At 47.2% G+C, this 24,602-nt stretch overlaps 1 protein-coding gene across 1 annotated transcript in view; it reads left to right on the top strand.

The window, feature by feature from the left end:
* LOC119393149 (ATP-dependent zinc metalloprotease YME1L) overlaps positions 1 to 24,602 on the top strand; it is a 232,881-nt gene that overhangs the window by 64,448 nt on the left and 143,831 nt on the right. The window contains 1 exon segment of the mRNA XM_049416127.1: positions 15,691 to 15,776. Within this exon segment, the coding sequence (XP_049272084.1) occupies positions 15,691 to 15,776 (86 nt within the window).

Here is a 24,602-nt window from a genome sequence, read left to right on the forward strand (position 1 = left end):
AATGGAATGACATGGAAGTGATAAAACTGATTTGCTGGGTGTGGTTTTACCTTAAGGCGAAATGCATGCAAAAACACCGGTGTACTTTTATTTAGGCTCGCGTTAAAGAACCCGGATGGTCAAAAATTAATCCAAAACGGCGTGCCTTACAGTCATATCACGCTAATTTTGCGCAAAAGTTCATCTTTTTTAATTTTTACATTATCTTCTTCTATTGTGTGGCGTTATTATAGATTCATGGGAGGCAGTGGACATCATTGGCTTGGAAAAAAAAAGAACATTTGTCCCATAAATTAACCGCACCCCTTTGCTGCATCACTATCATGCAGGTAATCAGTCGAAAAAAAGCTCTGTGCTGAACTGTTGCCTTTTTACACAGTTACTGGAGTACAAACAAGTGCCTACGTGTGAAGCATATTCATAGTGCTAAAGCTCTGTCAGCCACGTAGCTTTTCTGACAAAATTTATCATCAACTGTCCTACATATCATGGATAACTGAGTAAGAAAAATACAGGTGCATATTAGTGCACACAGTTCACAAAGTGCTATTCGGTCGCCAGATGAGCAAGAAGTAAAAAATACGTAATTAGTTCACTTTCGCAACAGCAGTGCGTAGTAGGCGGAACACAAGCTAAACACGTACAATAAAACAGCAAAAACGTCACAGTGCAAAAAGATGCACTGTCGCTGAGGACGAGCATCCCGTTCATTGGCACGTTGCGCTTCTCACATGTAATAGTAATGTTCGGCGGGCTTCATGCATCGATTTGGCAATGGAAAATGTACATATGACTAGTAGGCTGCACTCAACGCGTTTTGTTCCTCGATAATCAGCTGAAACCGCCCACAACGAAGTGCCGCTGTGTGCATTTGGATACAAGTCGCCGGCTGCCTCTCCACACTAGCGTGGCGATGGTGCGGCCACCTGTAGCCCGATCTCGGGGCGAATAGGCCTAGACTGCTGGTATGGTGGCCCTGCGGCGCTAGGACAGTCAGCGCCGCGAGTAGCGGCCGTGAGCGTGATCCCGTCATGACATGCTGCGAACGCCGCTCTGTGGGAGCAGAGCAATGGCATTGCAAAACGAGCAGCGCGCGTGATTGTGTGGATTCCGCGGAACTGAATACGTAGAAAGTTATTTAAAATAAAAGCAGGCTTCTTCGCGGCAGCGATCTTTACGCCGGTAATCATGTTTACGGTGTTAGGGAGGAAACTGTGTGCAAAGGGGCCCTTCCAAGTCAGTTGCAAGTGTGTTGCTCAGATGAAGTGCGTCGACTAGGGCATCCGTTGTCGGGTTATCAGAGTTTCATCAAGGTCTTGTATTGTTTAGATTAAATTAAAAGCATTGTAAAGAAGATGTGCCTCCATTAAGCAGCATCGAAAACGCCTGGCTCGCTCGGCTCGTGCTTTTTTTTTCCCATTTAATACTAGCAGAGGTTCCTTTTACTTTTTCATCCGTTCTCGGTATTCAGCGGGCGTTCTCGCTTTTAATCAGCCTGCGTGTGTTAGTTGGTGTTCAGGCTAAGCAAGAGAAAAGTTTGTTCGTTCCTCTCGCTTTTTTACATTCGCTTGTTCCTTCGGGCTTTTCGATGATTTCTGCACATTTTCTCAGCTGTCTATATATCACCAATTGTACATTGTAGGAGGAGGGTGCACATGCAAGGCTGTGTGCCGCAGACGGTGTAAGCACGGCGCCGCCTTGTCTGTGTTTGTCAACAAGTGCGAGCACACATCTTGCGCAGACCTATCATGTGCCTGCAGCTCTGGCCATCACCCGCGTCCTCTTCTAGATACAGAGATGTCACAGGGTCACGCTGTCGCCTTTCCCATAGCACGCAAGCATAAGTGTCGGAACATACAGGCAGAGTGCAGCGCTTTCCAGCTTCTCTCATCATTACCCAAGAAGTGGGCACTGCATGTGCGGTTTCGGTGCTTCACAAGCTGGCGAAGACCTCCATCGGGGCTAAAAGTTTAGCTAAAAGAAGGCAGAGTTTATAACCACGACGAGCAAATATGCGCAGTAATAGCAAGGAAAGCATTAAAAAAATGAAGAACGTCTGTTTATCTCGCACGCCGCACCGCCCTCATCCGACGCTGTCATCGCTCGTTCTCGTGAGCTTTCCATATAAATCCATATAATTTTTATTTTTGGCAGCTTACAGCCAGTGTTTCTGTAGCTGTTGCGACAGCCATGCACGCAGCAATAGCATAATTACAATCCTGTTTGACCGCGAATTAGCTTCGTCCTTTCGAGCTGTTAAGGTTCCGCCCGTACGCACCCACTCTCAGCCGCGACTGATTAGTAGCGCGCTGCGCCGCAGGCGGCGCCACTTGTTCAGTCAAAACTGCAGCGCACTAGGCCCATAGCTACTCTGCTCGAAAGAGCTGTGAAGGAGAAACTTATGGCGCTGGCTCATTTTAGTGGCACTGGCTACTAGAAGAACAATTTACCTCTTTTGTGTGCAATTTTGATCGGATTTCGTTACCTCTTTCATAAATAAATATCCAATTTTAACTTTAAACTTCGTTTTTCTCAAAACACACTTTTTGGCAACTTTTTCAACATGCCCCTCTTGTTTTTGGTACTTCTGGTGCTCAGATCTGCATGAAATTTTGCCCAAATTTTCTCTAATGTGTAAGGAGTGCAGTTATCTCCTCGAAATCTCAATATTACATATTAGAAAATTTGCAAGTAAACATTTACTGGGGTCTGGGTAATATGGATTTCCCATGTTTGAATTTTTCACGTCTAGTAAATATTTTATGTGCACTTTCTAGATAGTTTTCGGCACTCTACAGTTCAGTTGGAGCAATATGAGTCATCAATTGTCAAAATATATAGAAGTTTAAGGATCGATATAGGGGGGCTACAAGGCCTATGTTTTACACATTTGTCATGGTGCAAAACAAAAAGTATGCAACTTACAAGACAACGAATTATATATTTGAACTCAGCATAAAAATCTCTACAAACACCCCAAGTTCCATTGCTCTAGGATGAATATTAAAAAAAAGTGTCTTCGAGCCGCATCTCCCCTTAACGAGGTTTGACTGTACAGATATGAATCGTATGATAATCTGCTAGTGAACTGTCATGAGTAAAGGGGCACGGGGCGCGCGCCGGACAGCGCAAGGCGTCTATGGTGTGCGGGGAATGGAAAAGTACCCGATGGTGTGCACCCCCGCCACGTCGACGCAAGCCATTGGCCGGAGAAAGGCGCGTGCCACGCGACCCGAGCAGAGGTGAGAGACCACGGAAGAAGAGTTGGGCATTGTTCGGTGGAGTTGTCGAGGAGCAAGGTGGTGCAGGCCAGCGTCACGTCCGCGACGGGAACAGCAGGGCTGAGTTCTGGAGGCAGCGGTGTGCATGCCCCGGGAGGGTGGCCGTCGACCTCGGGGTCTACCGAGCGAGGCGTCCCGGGCTTGCGGCAGCCTCATCACGCAGTTCTCGAGGCACCTGCGGCACTACCACAGCTTGGCAAGACGACGGCGACTCACCGACAATCACCGAAGAGCCACGTCGACAGTTCGAGCCAGTGGCACTGAGGAGAGGCCGACAGTTAGGCCTAGCTGGGAGGGACCGGTGTTCTTGACGGAGAACGAGGCGTCGGCGAGGAAGACAATCAGCGAGGCGTCTGATCGACGGCGACGGCCCGGAGACGTCGACAGGAGCTGCGACGACGGGACTGGGCGTCGACTTCGGACTTGGATTGAGTCAGCGGACTCCACGAACGGAGTAAGAACGTTCCATGTGTAGCGCGACTAACTGAGAGGCCATAGGGGCCAGGCGCTCGAGTAGAGAGGAGCTAGACATAGCTCGAATGTTTTGTAGTGTTAGTGATTGCACACTAACTCAGCATGTTTGCACTTGTTGAATTTTTGTTGTAAATTTTGAGTGCGTGTTAGTGTTTTGTTTGCCATGGTGTTAGATAAAGTTTTGTTTGCAGTACCACCACGGTGTCTCCCGAGTCTCTCTCATCTCTCTCTCTCCCAACTCCATTCCGACATTGCAAGCGCTCTTGAGATACGTGACACAATAAGTGGCGAGCCTGTGCCAGAATTTTTCCAGCGTTGGGCCCAGTCACGTATCGTCAGGGGTTGCAAGGATGGATTGGGGGAGGGTATCAAGAGTCATTCGGGAGAGCAAGCTCAATAAGGAGCAAGCCCTAAAGTTTATTGAGGACGAGAAGGAACGCGTTCGAAAAGAGTGGGATAATGAGAGAGAGGAGCACAAAGCCTTGCTAGAGGCACTACGCGCCGAACGCGAGGCAAAACAAGCCGATCTCGAGGCAAAACACGCCGCAGTGTTAGAAGCTTATGCTCGAGAAAAGCAGGAACTCGAGCTTCAACTGCGATTGGCACAAGCCAAACAAGCCAAAGAGGGTATTGGACAGGATGAGAGAAGGCCCATAGAAGTTTCACTGGGAGAAGTCAGTCTCCCAAAGAGGGTATTGGACAGGATGAGAGAAGGCCCATAGAAGTTTCACTGGGAGAAGTCAGTGTTCCTGAGTTTCAGAGTTCTGTCTCCAAGGAGAAAAAGGGCAGTGAGCACGCTAGTAGTGCAGCGGAGATCAGTCTTTTAAGGAATGAGCAGAAGGAAAAAGGCTCAAATTTTGCAGAGGTTGGTAGTAAAACGATTAGTGAACTGCATGCCAGTATTGTTGAAGAGCGCATAGAAGAAAATGCGGAGCATCCAGGCAACATAGAAACTGAAGACAGCGTTTCGCTGAGCGACATGCCTGTTGAAAGAACAAGCACTCAGCGTTCGCGGCAGGTAACACCAGAGAGGAGTAGGATGAATGGAAAGCCTCAGACGCACGGTAGTACAAGCGTAAAGTTCAAGAAAGTGAAGACAGCTCTGAAAGCAAAGAAAGCTGGTCGTAATTATCAGGACGCCATAAAGGTTGCAGAACTTGGCAAGGGCAGACGCGTAAAGCGAACTAAAAAGAATGCCCCCAAAACGCGCATAGTAGGGTGTAAGAATTTGTATGCAAAGAGGTTGATGCTAGTAGTGAGAGCCAGGCATAAGGGGAGGACGCTGCCTGAGGAAGTTAGGTCGAAGGGGCGTCGGGTGAAAAGAAACAGAGGCATCAGCATAAGTGAGCGTCCGAGACATTGGGCAGCGAATAGACGCCGGAAAAAACTGAAGAAGACACGAAACGTGAAAAAGCACAGATTGAAGCATCATGTATAAAACTGGTGGCTGCTATTGTGGTATACAGATTCCGTGAAGTGGAAAAGAATTTTGAGGATATTTGTGGACATTACTTAGTAGAGCTCGGTAGACAGTGTACTGGTAAAGATTTTTGAACAGTGAGTGTTGCGTTTCGTGCGCAGTTATTTCTGTGCTGTGAGTGTAGCAGTATAGCGTTAAGGACGATGAACGCGTGGACATTGTGAACGGTTCTGTGTATGGTGTGATGTGTTCGCGAAAGTGCGTGGTAATGACCATGGTGCAGTGAAAGTACATGTGAACGGAAAAGAGGAACAGGTCATAAGTTACAAGACCAACGGAAGAGTAGAGGGCTGGAACCCTAAAGAGGAGGACAAGAGCAGTTTTTTACGAAAAAACTCTTAAAAGGGGGCCCAATGTCATGAGTAAAGGGGCACGGGGCGCGCGCCGGACAGCGCAAGGCGTCTATGGTGTGCGGGGAATGGAAAAGTACCCGATGGTGTGCACCCCCGCCACGTCGACGCAAGCCATTGGCCGGAGAAAGGCGCGTGCCACGCGACCCGAGCCGAGGTGAGAGACCACGGAAGAAGAGTTGGGCATTGTTCGGTGGAGTTGTCGAGGAGCAAGGTGGTGCAGGCCAGCGTCGCGTCCGCGACGGGAACAGCAGGGCTGAGTTCTGGAGGCAGCGGTGTGCATGCCCCGGGAGGGTGGCCGTCGACCTCGGGGTCTACCGAGCGAGGCGTCCCGGGCTTGCGGCAGCCTCATCACGCAGTTCTCGAGGCACCTGCGGCACTACCACAGCTTGGCAAGACGACGGCGACTCACCGACAATCACCGAAGAGCCACGTCGACAGTTCGAGCCAGTGGCACTGAGGAGAGGCCGACAGTTAGGCCTAGCTGGGAGGGACCGGTGTTCTCGACGAAGAACGAGGCGTCGGCGAGGAAGACGATCAGCGAGGCGTCTGATCGACGGTGACGGCCCGGAGACGTCGACAGGAGCTGCGACGACGGGACTGGGCGTCGACTTCGGACTTGGATTGAGTCAGCAGACTCCACGAACGGAGTAAGAACGTTCCATGTGTAGCGCGACTAACTGAGAGGCCATAGTGGCCAGGCGCTCGAGTAGAGAGGAGCTAGACATAGCTCAAATGTTTTGTAGTGTTAGTGATTGCGCACTAACTCAGCATGTTTGCACTTGTTGAATTTTTTTTGTAAATTTTGAGTGCGTGTTAGTGTTTTGTTTGCCGTGGTGTTAGATAAAGTTTTGTTTGCAGTGCCACCATGGCGTCTCCCAACTCTTTCTATCTCCCAACTACATCACACATTGCAAGCGCTCCCGAGATACGTGACATGAACGGTGTGATGGCCATCAGTGACAGTCTGTGTTTTCGCAATATGACATTTTTTGTTGCTTCATTTGTACATGTTTAGCTTGTATCCTGCCTAGTACAGTGAACAAATTAAGCACTTCTTGTTCATCTGGCTATGCTCAGACACACAAAAACCTTTATTCCTGCACCATTAGTTGAAATAGCATTATGTGCAACCTGCTATACTGTTTGCATGAATACTTATGTGCATTTTTTTTCTTTTTCAGTTGTCCATAAAGTGTAGGACAGTCCATAATTTTAGTCTGGCAAGTTACGTGGCTGACAGCATTTTAGCACTGCAGAGGTGTTGCGCACATTAGAGCACTGCACGGGCTCGGGCCTACCCGAAAACCGGGGCCTGGACCGGCCAGGTAAAGTGCTTTTCATGGCGGGCCCGGGCCGTGCTCGGGCATGAAGCTCCGGTCTTAGGGTTGGGCCCGGGTTGAGGTGACGGGCTCGGGTCGGGCTGTGCATGGACTTTGCTCAGTTCTTAAAGGGACACTAAAGTGAAACATTGAATCGGTTTACACTGATAAAGTGTACTCTGAGAACTCGAATGTCATTCATTTCACCACCATAAGTTTATGAATAGAGGAGTAAATCAAGGTCAAAGTTCCTTTTTAAAATTTTGCGCTGAAATTTCCGCACGTGACGTCACGGTTTTCAAACTGTATTTGTCGTATTTTCGGGACATTGGCTCAAGAAAATTTCTTGAAACTTGGCATGTTAAGTCTATGGCCCCGTCAATATACTTAATTTTTACCGATTAGGAACTACGTAGGCCCCAGTAGACGCTGTCAGAATCTATGATGTCATGGCGTCTACTGCGTGAATTTTAAGGTGGACCCGCATTTTCTCTTTGCGCGTTATCGCGTCTACCAAGAGCCTTGTCGTGGCGAGCGTGGTGATTTTGAAATTGTAAAAGAGTAATTTACTGATAATAAAAATCATAGAAAGAGAAAAATCATTTTTCTCTTTCGTGTCCTTTTAAGTTTGTTCGGCATGCGTTGTGCATACATTTATGTTTCACATTTTATCTTAAAAAAAAAATTGGGCGACCCTTAAGCTTTGCCTTTAAGAGTTGAACGCGATAGTGAAATCCGGCCCCTAGGGCACACTCGAACCACTAAGTGCATGCTTATTAATGTGTGTTGTTACACACACACGCACGCGCACACAGACACGCGCGCACTCGTGCTACGTGGTCAGGCCAGGAAAGCGCAGGTCAAACTCCAACAACGCCTTGAAGATGCCTTGCTGAGAGCCCTGGAAGCTGAAACGAAGCGTCGTCGCCGTGATATGGAATCCCCAACTACGAGCGCGGGAAGCCGATCTTAGGCGTCAACGACGCCGAAATGACGCAGAACTTCGAGCTCGAGAAGCGGAGGCCAAGCGTCACCGTCGCCAAGACAACCCTGACATGGGAGTGACTACTTGACATGAATGTCCCACCGGCACTCATAGATGAGCAAACTGTGCAGTGTGGCCACTTCCCTGTCCTAGAACGGCGGAACCATACAGGCTTTGCTGTAGTCGAGACATGACCTCCGAGATGGCGGGCACGCGGCTCTCCGCGCGTTTCCCATCTCGGAGGCCATGGTCGAGACAACACATGTCACAACATCTCACGGATGGCAGCACATTATCTAATGTTTGCTGTTTTAAATGCGAATGCATTTCTTAGTCGGGGGTTGTCCTGCGTCCCTGGCCGGCGTGCGCACAGATCTCTCCGCGCGCGCTCCTCCTCGCCCCTAGCAACAGCTGCGCCGCGCCTAGCAACCGGAGCAGGTGGTGAGCGGCGGAGGGTAAGGGAGAGGAGGAGCGCGCGGGCGTGTGATGGCGCTCGCATCGCGGAGCAGCGGAGGGTAAGGGAGAGGAGGAGTGTACCCGGTGAGGGCGCTCGCATTGCGGAGCTCGCTCGGCGGAGAGAGAGCTCGGGTGCTCCTCCTCTCCGCGCTCGGACTTATATATATCATGCAGGGAGCGCGCACTTTGGTGTCTTGATAGCGATGGAAGTCGGTGAAGTCGAATCTCTCGCGGCAACGATACCACTAGGACGAAGTGTAACGCAATGCAACTCGAGCATTACGCCTGTACATGCACACTCTCGTCTCTCTTCATTAATTAATCGCGCACTCATCGGGTGCACCCAAATGCATTCGCATTTCCTCACGATCCCCTTCGGGGAGGTGCGGGGGATTTTTTTTATATGTTTTCCGCTAGATGGATATAGTTGTCCATTCTTGGAGCTGTTTGTAAGTCGTGCTTTTGGCGGCGATGGCTGCACTATACCAGCTTTTTCAAATAATGGCGTCGCGCAAAAAACGTAGTTTGATGACCTCACCAATGCGCCTACAAATCACCGAATGGGCTCAGTTTCATCGTGACACCTGTCGAACAAAATAAAGAATCCCTCAAGGCTGTGCTTAGTTTGCAAGGCACACGGCAAGAAGTCCGAGAGCCGATGGGAGTGCGAAAGATGTGAAATTGGTCTTGACATGCCTGTGTACTTCAAAGTTTTTCACACACGAAAATCACACTGAAACAGTTGATGCAGTTAAGCGTTGCCTTGCGCGATTGTGCGCTTCTGCCATGCAACATTAAATGTGTTAAGGAGACTCCTTCCACTAGATGGCATTTATGTAGTGCTTTCTTCCGAAGCAGTTGCAAGTAACATCGTGGCTTTGTGGTAGGACACCTGCTTGCCACGCGAACGGCCCGGATTCGATCCCCAATGGGAACGAAGATTTTTATTGTTTATTTTATTTGCATCTTTCTCGATTTTTCGGTCATGGACGATTTTTCGCTCACAACCAACGACACTGTGGCCGACGCTGACACCGGAATTTCTGTGACACGAGCTCTCTAACGCTATCGCGTTAAAACGCTTTTTTTTTATGCCGGGAAAGCTATTTGGAGAAATTTTATGAGAGACAAGTACTGAACTTCTTTTGCTGCTTGCATATGGTGCTGCTTGATTTATCTAAAACGGGCGAGCTAAAAGCAAATAGACCAGGCACTTAAAAGTTAACACCTCCCTATTCTGTGGTTTATTTGCATACGCTAGTATTTTATATCCAAATTGTTATTCTGTAATCGAGTAATAAATGTACAATAATAAATTTATATCTATAACTTATCATCGTAAGAGCAATCATAGAGATCCAAAGCGGGAAAACGTTCCTGAAAGTTGCAGTCCTCCACTAAACTGAAACGACTGCCCGGAGGCTCGTTACATTGAATCCCTATAAAGACACATTTGTTTTCCGTGGCTCCTTCACGGCTCCCAGTGGTCATGTGACGCGAGATTGACATGCACAGCCAGCTTTGTGTGCATACATTGACAACGTCTGAGCTTTCTTCTTGTTCCGCTGTATCAGGGGTCTCACATTTCCTGAGCTAACGGGCCGCATTCACGAAAATTTACTCCAGCAAGGGCCAGGACAGTGACGAAGGTAAGAGCGGGAATGGGGTGGTGGAAGGAAGAGGTTGTACCAAATGTCAGCTAACGTTGCCATTTGAAAGACATTTTCCATATCTCATATATGGGTCATTTCTGAAGGGTATTTGGCGGCAAGATTCCAACAACATATCGATTCCTATCTCCGAAATGACTAAAATCTGGACACCGATTCTGAAATATAGAGTTTTGTTGCACGGTTATGTATCAACTCATTGTGGCCGCAGGGGGTACCTCAAGAAAAAAAATGCTTTAGACCTGTCATGCCTGCGTAGCTTAAGAACGTACTTATAAAGAAAATTTAAAAAATGGCACGAAGACAGTCATGTGCGGGCCGCATGTTTTAGACCCCTGCGCTATATAGTGCTAAAGCTACATGATACTGCCGTAACAGCGTTGGAATGTGCAAGAATAGCATAGGTTCGTTCAACAAGCTGTGGGGCAAAGTATATTCGCTTGAAGAAATATCTGGCTTGAAAAAAGACAATTAGGAATTCCGTGCTGGGCGATGTCCTTTTATCGCGAACCACGTACATTGAATGAGTAAAGCCCTAACCACACATAAGCGTCGCAACGTGTCAGCGCGTGGCGTGCCCTCTCCCTATGTGCGCCCTCTCCCTCCCTAAGGAGAGGGCGTGGCACTGAGTCTACACGCCGCACGCTGACGCATTGTAACGCATACGTGTGGTTAGGGTTTAAGTAGCGACAAGCTTATTGGCATCTTTATTACCACTGGAATGAAACCTGAAAATAGACCAAAATTGCTTCATCCACCTCCTGCTGGTCTTACCTGCGTAGTCCAATGACCACTTGGAAAATCGAAGAACCCAGCCTTTCAGGACATGCACGCAAGAAGAGAAGACACACACACACGCTGGGTGACCAATGACCACCTTCTACCAGTACAACATCATTAGGAAGGCATGTACCATTATAATATGAAAAAAAAAAGGAACACGGTGCAAACCATGCATAACATCCACTGCTGAAAACTGCAAGGAGAAGCCCTCATAGAGGAGTTGTATAGATGACATTGAAGAGTGGCCTGACGTTCGGGAACGAGAGAAATGTACAGATGAGCTGGACAGCTGGATATCCATTCTACAGAGCTCCACAAAAGCATCCTACATTTGCTCCAGTGGCGGAAGTTAAGAACAAAGACTGCCGACGCTGAGCAGTGCGATAAACTTTAGCGCGGCAGGATATGTGATGGAGCGCATGGCATGCTGAAAGCCGGTATCTCTTGATAATTAGATTTTTCGCACAATAACATCTGAAGAAATAAAACTAGAAAATATGCAGCAAAGAACTTATAAGTTGTATGTCCCAGCAGTGGTGTGATATATGAAAGTAATGCAATGACCAATATTTTTTCCTTCCTGTCGGCATGCTTATGCGTATTTCTAAGAGTACACGTGGTGCACGCGGTTCGTTATAACTTTTATCTAAATTAGTGTATTTACAACAAGGTACTAAATTTGGCTTTCTTCCTCTATTTATTTTGCTGTGGCAAGGTGCTACTATGCTGAAGGCAGGTGCTACATATCCGGGAGGATGCACGATTGGCTTTGTCGTGAGAGCATGCTTTAAATTTCAATAGAGCGCAATAAAAACGAAGTGAAGAGAGCGTTCTGTTGTCTGTCTCATCTGTTTTTTTTGCGATCCCTATCGAAATTGAACTCGTGCTGCAAATCACTTTCCTTGCTACAATACCCTATACAAAACGCTCTTGATGATCCCCATTGTATTTGCAGCAAAAATGGGTACAGTATACCAATGGCGAACAAAATTCATTGTACCCAGTGTGTCTGCTCAACTGTTTCCACCGTGAGCCCCTTCTTACAAGAAATTATCGTAGGTTAAAGTATAATTGTCAGCGAAACATGCGCCAACAAAGCGTAGATAGGTGCTATACTTAAAAACACCTTGCTGTCGATTCCATGTTAGGGCCTCAGTCGGGCCTGATCTGTGGTCGGGCCGGGCCGGGCCAGGTAGGCGAAATTATTTCTCAGTTTCGGGCCGGGCCCGGGTCTCGCTTTGAGTCGCCGGGCCGGGTTCGGGCGGGTAAACTTGAATGAGTTCCGGGCCCGGGCTGAAAATCATGGCCCGTGCAGTGCTCTAGTGCACATGCGCGCTTGTTTTTATTCCAGTAACAGTATAAAAATGTAACAGTTCAGCACAGTGTTTACTTTTTATGATGACCTGCATGACAGTGATGCAACAAAGTATGTTTTCTGGAAGTGAATAATGTCCGCCTCCTAGCGTCAACCTCTCAGCACCACACAAAAGCTCAAGTTTGATACAGAAAAATAAAGCTGAAGTTTTGCGTGCCAAAAGCACGATACCATTGTGAGGCACACTGTCTGGATTAATTTTGAACACCTGGTATTCTATGACGTGTACCTAAATCTAAGTACACGGGTGTTTTTGAATTAATTTCGCCCCAGATGGTTTATAGTAGCCATCAGAAACTCAGTTTTACGACTTCCGTGTCATGCGGAGTATTCACCTAATATTGTATTGCATTTCCTATTCTTTTTGGAGACAGTTGAAGTAGCAAAGTGCCAGACTTCACTTGCAAGCACAAATCTTAAATAGGCCAGGACCGAACAGTGAAAATTTGAGGACACCTGAGCTTCGCCTTCAAGAGTAGAACACGATAGCGTGATTAGGTCCCCTTCGCATCGTTGGCTCATTCGCTTGTCAGGCTTCACTCTTCAGGGCACACCTCAGCCGTGCCCTGAGGAAAGGAATGTTTGAGCACATAACATTGGCTGTTTAAAGCTCTCATAGAATGTATGCCTACTGCAAATGCAGTTGCGAAGTGCCCAGTATGCCATAATTCATCTTGTTGCGAATCAGCGCAGTGCCCACTACGCGTCTGTACGCAAGAATCGCGGCTGCACACTTTGTGCATGCTGTTACTGATGAGGATAAATTATGCCTGATGCTTTGTGATTGGTAGGCCTTTAAACCATACACTCGTGAAATTCACATGGTGTGATGCCTGGTGCGATTCTACCGGTCTGTTGTGCAATATTACATGTGTTAACAGAACACATCGCAGTATGTGACGCCCGTATGGGGTTTGCCCCGAAACAGTTTCAAGTACTGGTGGTAAAGTACTCTGTGGTAAAGCACCTGACTTCCACGCAGAAGGCTTAGGTTTGATTCCCATTTGAACCGAAGATTTTGTTATTTATTTATTTGCACCTATCTTGATTTTTCGCTCACAGACAAGACCGATTTTTTGCTCACAACCAAATAGTATGGCGACACTGGAATTTTTGTGACACGGGCTCTTTAATGCTACCGCGTGGTAACATCTTAGGCAGGGCTTAAAGTCAGGGGGGGCCCGGGGGGGCCCGGCCCCACCTCCATATTTTTGGGAGGGGCCCGGCCCCCCCTTGGCAGTTCGACGGTGGCACTGCGGCACCCATTTGACAAGTGCTGGAGTTGAAATTTTTTACAGTAGTGCTTCGTGCAGGGAAATTATACTCTGCAATTTACCGAATACTGATTTAATCGTGAATGTTTGGTTGACGGGGTGTCAGCAAAATAGAAGAAAACATGTATCGACTGCTGAATGCAATTCACTGAGGCGCTGAACACCTTGGGCAACGCCTCCTGAAAGCACGGGTCACCACACTGTTCGACAGAGCGTCTTGGCACAGCATACTGTTTCACGAGGCACCTGAGTGTGAAGCTACCTGCTCGTGAATCAGTAATGGTTCACCTTGCTCTGTTTAGTTTGCCACTCAATTTTCATTCCTTTAGTTGTGCATCGCAAGTCTGTAACTGCAAAGACGCATGTATTTTGCCTCCTTTATTAGGCAAGTGGTTGCGAAAATAAAATATAGCGTTGTCGTGCCTGAGGTTCTGAATCCAGTGAGTCAACTAATATGTTACTTACTTTAAGCCTTTATATCCCGAGTTATCTTTGAAAAATCGTCCCCAAAATAATTTCTTTTAATGCTTGACTAGATTGACACGTTGAATAAATGCCCGAAATACATTCGGAATAACATATGTATCTGTATAGCATTGATAAGCATTTGTTCAGTTCTAGCGACGGTTGGCTTCACTGCACTGTGATCATCGCAAACACCTCTCTTAACGCTTAATATATATATATATATATATATATATATATATATATATATATATATATATATATATATATATATATATATATATATATATATTGCCGCTTTTGAGGCCCCCCCTCCAATGAAGGGAGACTTTAAGCCCTGATCTTAGGCACACCTAAAGCTTACCACATAACTGCTAAAGTACAGTCATGCTATCATATACCTAACAACGAGTGCACTGCTATAGATGTGCATGGCTTAGACTCTTATTCTTGTTTACTGCTGAGTGGCCTTTGCAGATGCTTGTTAATGTTTTGTGGTATCACAAAGTTTGTGAAATCGCCAACACTTTGCGAGACGATGTCACTTTAGCGTTACATTCACACCTGGATATTTAACACTCCTCTTGTTTAGGACAATGCCAGATGCACTTAGTAGTACCTAGTAGTGTTTTCAAACCGCGGGGCGGCACCAGCAGTTTACAGCAGTTTTGGCCAAGGGAGCGTAGGATGTTCACACATAGTGCTCATGACACCTGCACTCACTGATAATATTACAGTGCATGATATACTACAGCGAAGCAAGGCCATTTGCTTCTGCACATTGTCATGGGCATATGTACAAGCATTTGAGACTGCTAACACAACGGAGCAAACTGCCCTGTGGGGATGCACAGTATGTATGCGTAGATGCAAACCCGCTGTGGCTAGCCGACAACACTAGGAGCCATCCACACGGCGCATAGTTCAGCTAGTAGCTGCCAGGTGGAGACTCCGCTCGATTTCGCGGCCAATAAGGGAGAGTCACACCATATATGTGTGTGAGGGATAAAACTTTGGAATACAAAACACGTGTGGAGATTCTTGGAAAGGATATTTTACTTGTGAATTGATTCAAAATTAAGCTTGGTTATTTGTCAGTTTAGTTACTACCCTGTACTCCCACAGGATTGTGTGATTTTGTTTCTTTCATATCTCACCTGCAGTGCTGTCTCAAGGCTATGTAGTGATCCCTTGCTGCCTGGACACATTTTACGATAGGACACATTGAAAACATTGGCATCAGGCTGTGTTAGGCCATGGTATTGAAAATTTATTTGAAAAAATGTTATGGTTGATGCAACAGTAATTTGCCTGGCGAGCATTGAATAACAGTAGCAGCACAGAAACAGCAGTATGTAGTCTGGCAGCACATTTTCCTACAGCAAGACGACACACCTTTTTTTACACTTGACACATAAATCCATTTTGACTTCAGACATCATGCTGCCAATGCAGAGACATTGTCTCAGAACTAATTTCTGAACATCACTAATAAATATTTCTAAACAGACCAAATCGTAACTTGACCATTTCCAACAGCAATGCCTTCAAAGAAAAAGAAATCCAAAAAGGAAATCCTATAGTATACAGAGCACACGGTTTTGTAACAGCCATGAAACGGCATTTAGAAACTTAACTTTAAACTGTGCAGTATCAACAAGGTTGTGGACATGTGTGCTTATCCTCAAGGTGTGGTGAGCTTGATGCTAAAGTGGGTCTGATGATTGTGCATACGCTGCAGCTTCCATCTGTTGTTTCTCCCCTCTCATTTTCAGGGGGTCCTTTCAGAAGAGTTTTGATTGGCACAACAAATGAAGTGATGCCCGAGGACATTGATGTCACTTTTGATGATGTCAAAGGGGTGAGTGTTTTATAGCCAAGGCTCCTTCGTGCTCGTGTCAGTAGATAGTGCCGTGGGCTGCTTTTATTTTCGTAGTAATGAAGCTTGTTCCCATGCTCTGCTGAAAAGCTGTGACAGCGTTAATTGGGAGTGTGCAGACACCTCACATCCCAAAGGCATGCTACCGAGTTAAACCTTTGAGGGATAATGGGGCAGATGTGTCCCACTGCTAGACATAAAGCTTTCTTTGCCTGTTGCAATCAGCACAACGTTTTTCTGCTGCCATCTATCACAAACCTTTAAAAACCTAAGCAAACAATATGTCGCACGCTCATGATGCGTGGCAGCACTGTTATGTGGAATCGAAATTTGTTGTTTTGTAGATTAAATTGTGAATTTTTCTCACATTGCGTGGAAGAAAGCTATAGTTGAAGATAAGTGGCAAGTTCTGCCTTCCCAGGGTGTTGAGAGCGGTGATTTTAGCTTGCAACTATCAATTGTATTTCGAAATTAGAGCAGTATATTGGCCAATAATTGCGTTGAAGCATACTCAAACAAAAAATGTAGCACTTTCTTGCTAAGCCTAACTAGAAAACAGGCATGCGTGCATAGATGTCTTTCCCAGTTTTGTGCGCAGTATTCTTTAGTCTTACGACTTCGAGATGTCTGGCAAGGAGACGAGAAGCTGCGACTGGGACACTCTTCCTAAAATCAGGGGGCTGTCTGAATGGAATGACAATATTGATTCACGAGCAGTCAGGAAGTGAAAGAAAGCAGGAATATAAAAGCTGAAAGAGAAATGTTGATACAGTCGAATCCCGCTGTAACGAAGTCTGCTACAACGTAATTTCCGCCACAACGAATAATCTTAGATTCCCCATCAGCTGCCCATAGTAAACAATGCAAAAAATGCCTCGTCAGAACGAATACTTTTCCTGGATACTTCCGCTTCAACGAAGTACTTGCGAGTGCTACCACATGAAGAAATGGAACTGGCTTAGGAGTGCAGCAAAATTCCGCTAGCAACTCAGCGATTTCTCGTTGGCTTGTCACTTCCAGAGCCTTGCAGCTGCATCGCAACACCCGTGTCTCCATCAGAGACGCTTTCTGCCACCACACGCACATCCCAGTAAATTATTCGCCATTGAAATGGTCGGTGGCAGATCGCCCATACACCATGATGCTGCCGGTGGGTTTGATGCACGTGCGGGCCGCGGTAGGATCGTTCTTCAGGAACTCTCACCATGTTTGTGATGCAGCGCTCAAAAGAAAACTACCAGTCATCGTCACTAGCCCTGCGTTCGTGAATGACAACCGTGGCGTTATGAAGGCACACGCGTGGCCAGCGCTAACCAAGGCCAAGCGTAACTACATTCTGCCGCAGTCGCTGTGAACACAAGTGCGGTCGCATCGACGCGATCATGGGTGACCACGAAAGTATGTGCGCATCCAACGCGCAACGACTCAAAGCAGTGCTGCTTACCGCAATGCTGTGGACAAAACTGGGGTAGACGTGATGACAGATAGCAACGACGACGCAGTTCTGAAGGCATGCGCACGGCCAGCGCACAGGAATTGATAACGGAACTACCGTTTGCAGCACCCGTTGCGCAAGAAACCACGATTGCTATCGTCGCGATCATCGATAGCGAATACGCTCCAAAGGTACGCAGCTAACACAGCCGAAGATTAAAGGCACCGAAGCCGTAAAATGCACAAAGCGTTACTGCTTTCCTGTCATTTGCTTATGGCTATGGTAGCATAGGTCGGCAACGAATCTGGAACTCACTCAGACTCACTCATGAAATATATTTTGCCCTTAGGGCTCACTAGGACTCAGACTCACTAATATTTTTCTAAACTGGACTTTCTCGGACTCAAACTCATCCAAATATTAGTCACTTGGACTCACTCAGACTCACGGCTCAATTTGAGTCCGAGTCAGTCGCCTCATGGGTCGGTTAGCGTATAGTTAGCTTTTTATGCCATGGTGCAATTCCTCTTTTACACCAATATCTCGTATGAACGATGCTCTAGTTGGTGCCTTTTGATCTTGTACCTTAAAGGGGTCATGAACCACTTTTCCAAGTAATGATCTAATGGCCTCAGTATCGGAGTGTACTGCCTCCCGAATCGATTGCCGCAAAAATTTCTCGAATCCGTCAAGAATCAGCGGAGTTACGGGGGTTTGGCGCACGCTCCCAGCGCTTTCTCTCTTTTCTCGTGCCGGCGAGCGCACTGGAAGCTAGACAGGGAGGGATGGCATGGGGGAAAGAAGTTACGCCAGCGCGCGTCATGAAACGCGATCGCTCTCCCGCCGTGATTCGCTTGCGCGAGTGCGGCTACCGTGTACTGTGGAGTGCGGCGCCGGCAAGTGGCGGCACCCCGCGGCAAGAAGCGCATCTGATCCGAACGCCGCTCTCGATTTACGTCGGCTATCGGCCAATAAGCATGCTATGTCTCTTGCGACGTACAGTGGACAGACGCCCCGCCCACTGACGAGAGTGAGAACCGGCCTCTGTTTGAAAAGAGGGTGCCTGGGGAAACGGCAACTTCGCGCTCCGCTTGTGGCCATTACGCGGCGCGCACGACTGTAATATTTGGCAGAGCAGTTCATAGCCGTGTCAGCTTTCCGCAGGATGTGTTTTTTCAATCAGCCCAAGGGGTGCTTCATGACCCCTTTAAAATACGACTCATCAGAGGTTGCAATTCAGTAAGGACATTTTTATTGAAAGAGATGATTCACACGAGATATTTTTATCAAGAACTTCCCATGAAATAGTTTGCGGGGGCAAGTGCCTGGACCTCCCACCCCACCCCCACCCCACCCCACCCCACTCTACAACTCACGCCTCTGATCAATAAATACCGTAGACTCTTGATAATTCAAACTCTGATAATTCAAACTTTCGGTTAATTCAAACAAATCTTAAATTTTTGGTTGGCCCACTATGTTTTCAATGTATTTTAAAGCTGCTTAATTCAAACTGCTTCACTGCACAAATTTGGTTAATTCAAACTTTTTGCTTGTCCATGTCTGGAAATATCTGCTGCCTTTGTTGCTCCTAGCCGAACATTCACGTTTTTCTGTTACTAACAGGCGCAAACAAAGCTGATTGCCTGCCTACAAAAACGACCAAACTAGCCGAACCTTGCGCACCAATAATCTCGTGCTGACCAAGGGGAAAAAAAAACTACGTTCTGGTCTTGATCTATCGTATGCCAAACGTTTCTTAAGGTCACTTTCTCTGTGGTATGCCATGCGAGAAAGTGTCCTAAGAATTAGAAGGGGCTAGCAGCTGTCGTGGTGCGCAACACATTTCGTCCCTTAATTACACACCCGTGCGTGCCTTGTATAATACCAAGTACCAGTATTATCACTGATGTCTAAAAATTTTACTGGCAGTCATGCAGAGCAGTCTATGATGTTGCTGCTACACTGAGAAACAATAAACATCGCAGTGTTAGTTGGTGTGTTGCCCTGAGTCATATTTATGAGAACTTCTGATAATTCAAACTTCTGATAATTCAAATAAAATCCTGAGGTCCCCTCGAGTTTGAGTTATCGAGAGTCTACTGTATTGAGCTGACGGAAGTGCATTGAAGTATGTGTGAGTATACTTGAGTATAAACATCAGCCGACATAAGGATGGTAGTAATGCTAAAGTTATGTAGATAGGACCATAGGTTGGCAAAAATGTGAAATGTGGAACTCACTCAGACTCCCTCATGAAATATATTTTTTTAAATGCGAAGCATTTCTTAGCGAACTTCTGCGACTTTGGGCGTATCTATCTATCTGTCTGTCTGTCTGTCTCTGTCTGTCTGTCCGTCCGTCCGTCCGTCCGCCCGCCTGCCTACGACTTTGTGCTCTCCTGGTCGCTTGGTTAATCGAATGTACACCAAAGTTGGTATGGCGTAACATGACTGTATGACGAACATAAATGACAAGCCATAACATGAAAATCATGACACGCATGTCATGTACAGCATGATTTACATGCCACGCACCGCTGGCGGCCGTTTTGCTAGCCTGATATACACCAAAATTGGTAACTTGCGACATGACTGTGTAATGAACATAAATAACACGAGTTAACATGAAAATCATGACACGCATGTCATGTACAGCATGACTTACGTGCCATGCTCATGGGGCGTGGGCGGCCGTTTCGCTAGCTTGATCTACCCCGAAATTGGTATTGCGCGACGTGACTGTGTGACGAACATAAATAGCACGAGTTAACATGAAAATCATGACACGCATGTCATGTACAGCATGACTTACGTGCCACGCTCATGGGGCGCTGGCGGTCGTTTCGCTAGCTTGATCTACCCCGAAATTGGTATTGCGCAACGTGACTGTGTGACGAACATAAATAACACGAGTTTACATGAAAATCATGACACGCATGTCATGTACAGCATGACTTACGTGTCACGCTCATGGGGCGCTGGCGGCCGTTTCGCTAGCTTTATCTACCCCAAAATTGGTATTGCGCGACGTGACTGTGTGACGAACATAAAAAAACGAGTTAACATGATAATCATGACACGCATGTCATGTACAGACGGGTCCACTGTTAAAGGGAACACTCGCGTTTCGGGCAAGTCCAGATTTCACTCTCTTGCAAGAGCATAGTGGCTTAGATCTGCATAACACTACTGGTGGTTGACAGTTGCGAACCCTTATGATCGACCAGTAACGTGTACGAACAATCTTTGCGCATCCACTAGCTGCTAGGGGGCCAACAAAATGAAGGTTGCTCATTCGAGTGTTCCCTTTAACAGTGGACCGTACTGTACAGCATGACTTACGTGCCACGCTCATGGGGCGCTGGCGGCCGTTTCGCTAGCTTGATATACACCAAAATTGGTATCTTGCGACGTGACTGTGTAACGAACATAAATAACACGAGTTAACATGAAAATCATGACACGCATGTCATGTACAGCATGACTTACGTTCCGCGCTCATGGTGCGCTGGCGGCCGTTTCGCTAGCATGATCTACCCCGAAGTTGGTATTGCGCGACGTTACTGTGTGACGAACATAAATAACACGAGTTAACATGAAAGTCATGACACACATGTCGTGTACAGCATGACTTACGTGCCACGCTCATGGGGCGCTGGCGGCCGTTTTACTTGCTTGATATACACCAAAATTGGTACCTTGCGACGTGACTGTGTAACGAACATAAATAACAGGAGTTAATATGAAAATCATGACACGCATGTCATGTGCAGCATGACTTACGTGCCAGGCTCATGGTGCGCTGGCGGCCGTTTCGCTAGTATGATCTACCCCGAAGTTGGTATTGCGCGACGTTACTGTGTGACGAACATAAATAATAGGAGTTAACATGAAAACCATGGCACGCATTTTGCTAAACGACATACGAGACGATGTATGCAGCTCTTTGCTGGCTGCTTCGCATTACATCGATTCCCACAATGCGTGGGATCTGCCGGCTTTTTGCCCTTAGTGCTCACTCGTTGTCAGACTCACCAAAATTTTCCTCAACTGGACTCACTCGGACTCAGGCTTACTATAATTTTTCTCAACCGGACTCATTCGGACTCAGACTCACCAAAGTATTACTCACCCGGACTCACTCAGACTCACGGCTCGATCTGAGCCTGAGTAGATCTGTGCAAGTCGACTTATGAGTGAGTTTGCCGACCTATGTATGGTAGTGCGAAACTTTGGCGCTTAGTTTTCATTTGGCCACTAGCGAAGCTTTGGCACGCTCGTCCGCGGCGCTGCGCCCTTGGCACGCTCCGAGGATAGTCTGAATATCGTATTTTCTTGTGTATAACCCGCCCCTGCATATAACTGGCACCTTCGACTACAAACCGCGGAAGAAAAAATGATACGTATTGACGCAAGGCTGCCTTCCTTGCATTACCGTGAAGCCAACTTTCGCGCCGCAATTCGCGTATAACCTGCACCCAAGTTTAGCTCCAAATTTTCAGTATATTTTGTGCATGTTATATGCGACAAAATATGGTCACTTGGTGTGCGGCCAAGTATGCCTGAGTTAGCGAGAGTTCAGTGATGTGATGGCTGCGCCAATTGCGCCAAACTGCGCCAAGACGTGAAAGCTGCTACATCCTGCTACATCTCTGCTGTCTTGCGCCAAAACTGCGCCAAACTATAAGCACACTAGCGGAAAAACGTGCGTAGCGCGCCGCCGCCGGCAAAACGCGACACTCCAAAGCTGCCGCGCGGCAAAATTTTCGTGCCGCGAGAGGAATGTGTTTGTGCATCATTTTTCTCGGCACGCTGCCCGGCGCTTTCTGGGGACATAACCATAACCGACATAACCCTCTCCAGACTGCTGCAAATTGGCGTGACCCCCCCAAAAATGCACCTTGGAAGGAGCAGCTCGCCGCGAGCTGGTGTGAGCGCACCGCCGCAGCAACATAGAAGTAAAATTTCAGTTGTTAGTACAGCGACGTCCACGCCTGTCTTATTTTTGCACCCTTTTTTAAGTTCCGCTACTCGAACGAGTGTTATACCCCTGTCACACGGACAACCTTAACCGTGGTTAAGCTGACTACGGTTACGGCTGACCACGATTAGGGGTAGCTACACAGCAGAAATAACAGCATGGTTTTGCAGCGATAAAGCGACATGCTACACAAGAGGCACATTGAGGCCACGAAGACGCATCGGAATTCAGCAGGTGTACTGAAAACTCCAAAGACCTGCATATCAGACGTATTTGGACATGACAAATATTGCAACCCAATCCGATCCAGGCTCTTTGCGAAACCAAGTGAACCAATTTAGGAGGCGTTGATGTAAATGTAACCGGCTGATACGAATTCGTGAAATTTCCCAGCCGAATTCCACTGTGTCGAATGGGCCGAAATTTGGATGTTCCGAACACTTTTCCGCGTTGCAGCGGGTGACACGAACTTTGGTACCGAATCCGTCGAGCGACGGCCGAGAGCAGAATGCTGTTAGCTTTGGAAGTACGCGCGCGGCCAGTGCGCACACTGTCAGAACTGTGGTTATCGTTTGCCATAACCGCTGTGGGCAAAACCGCAGTCGCTCTTGACACTATCATGTATGGCGACCGCGAAACTGACGGGACTCCGAAAGTGCACGTGCGTCCAACGCCCACCCAGTCCAAGTGGCGCTGCTTCCCGCAAATGCCGCGGACAAAACAGCGGCAGAGGCGATTATAGATAGCAATACAGGCGACGCAGAACGTAGTTTTGAAGGCACGTGCGCAGCCAGCACAGGCGGATTGAAAACGGAACTACCGTTTGCCGCAACCGCCGCGCACCAAACCACGGTCTCTATCAACGCGATCATCGATAGCGACTACGAGCTCCGAAGATACGCGGCTAATGCAGCGGTAGATTAAAGGCTATATAGTCGTAGAAAAAGGCATGAAGCAGTGGTGTAGCCAGGAGGGGGCGCACGTCCCCCCCCTCCCCCCCCACCCCCCCGAGACAAAACTTTCTGCCTACGCTCCTGGCACGAAGCCTTTCGGCTTTCGTGTCGATCTTCGCTTGTCACTATGGTGGAGCGGGCTTCACTTAGTTTTCAGTTGGCCTCATGCGAAGCTTTGATGCGCGCTTTCGCGGCAGCCAGCTGCGCCGTCCCTTATTTGTCCGTTCACGTGTGTCCCAGAAAGGCATACGCGAGTTCTTTTGACAGAAATAAATGTTTTGTGCTTATATTGTGGTTTGAAAACAGGTCTTGCTAGTCTTTTGATGATACCAAATTTTGGGGGATACGTATATTGTCGTTCCCCCTTCATATTCGTATCGCCGAGATTCTACTGTAGTTGGGAAACCCTACCTGCATTGTTAGTTTGGCCACTCTAAGCCATTATAAGACCGCAACACCAATGGCCGCCTGCATCGACACCCTTGTCCAATGTTTACGCTTACGGGGCTGTTAGGTGATCCAATGGTGTTATGCAAACAGCCATTATTGGACAGAACTTTTTATTTCAAAACAGTTCCTCCTTATTTGACTGTTTTGCTTGACACGGTTCATTTTTCCCCTTGGCAGTGAGCTTTTAGCTGATCCAAAAGCTGTTTTTCCTGCTCCCAAACGCGTTTTTGGCTGCTCCAAAAGCCCTTTTACCTGCTCCAAAACGCACTTTTTGCTGCTCCAAAAACCTGCTCCAAAACAGCTTCAGTCAATCACATCACTGGAGTTCAATGCAAGCACTTGCTGGGACCAAAGGACAAGTCATCATCATCAGATCTTACCGAATTTTGTGGTCTATAGATGAAATTTCACTGCAACGAAATTCCGCGACAACAAACATTATTGCGTGTCCCGTCAATTTCGTTGTAGTGGGATTTGACTGTACCTCAAACCAGGATGAAGTTAATGAATGTGATGCAGAAATTGTAAATGCACTCGCACAATTCAATGCATGCAGTGAGATCACATTATATGTTGCTTGCTCTGATTTGTGGTCGCAGTCCACTGTATGTGCTGAAATTCAGCTGTAGATAAGCTGTTTGTCCTTATCGATTGCGAGGAAAATGGAGGGTGTGTTGTGCGAGCAGGCCAGAGGCACTGGGCCCAACAGGCCCAGCTGCAGGCTGTGTTACACACTTGCAAATGAGGTCAGCAAGAAATGTTTGTGCGCAGTTTGTGAAATGCAACCACGTACAACATGCTTTGGGCTGTCTCATGCAAGGAACTCACGAGACAATGGGACAGTGCTGTCCCACTGTCTCACAAGCGCATCATGGGACACATACGTCCCACTTTTTTTCCCTAAACTAATGGCTGTATTTTGGTGAAAATTGTTTAACACTTTCTTTTGGAAAATTTCTTCAATATCAAGAATATTTTCTGTTGTCA

This window comes from Rhipicephalus sanguineus, chromosome 5 (genome assembly GCF_013339695.2).
Source record: "Rhipicephalus sanguineus isolate Rsan-2018 chromosome 5, BIME_Rsan_1.4, whole genome shotgun sequence".
NCBI classification, from domain to species: Eukaryota; Metazoa; Arthropoda; class Arachnida; order Ixodida; family Ixodidae; genus Rhipicephalus; species Rhipicephalus sanguineus.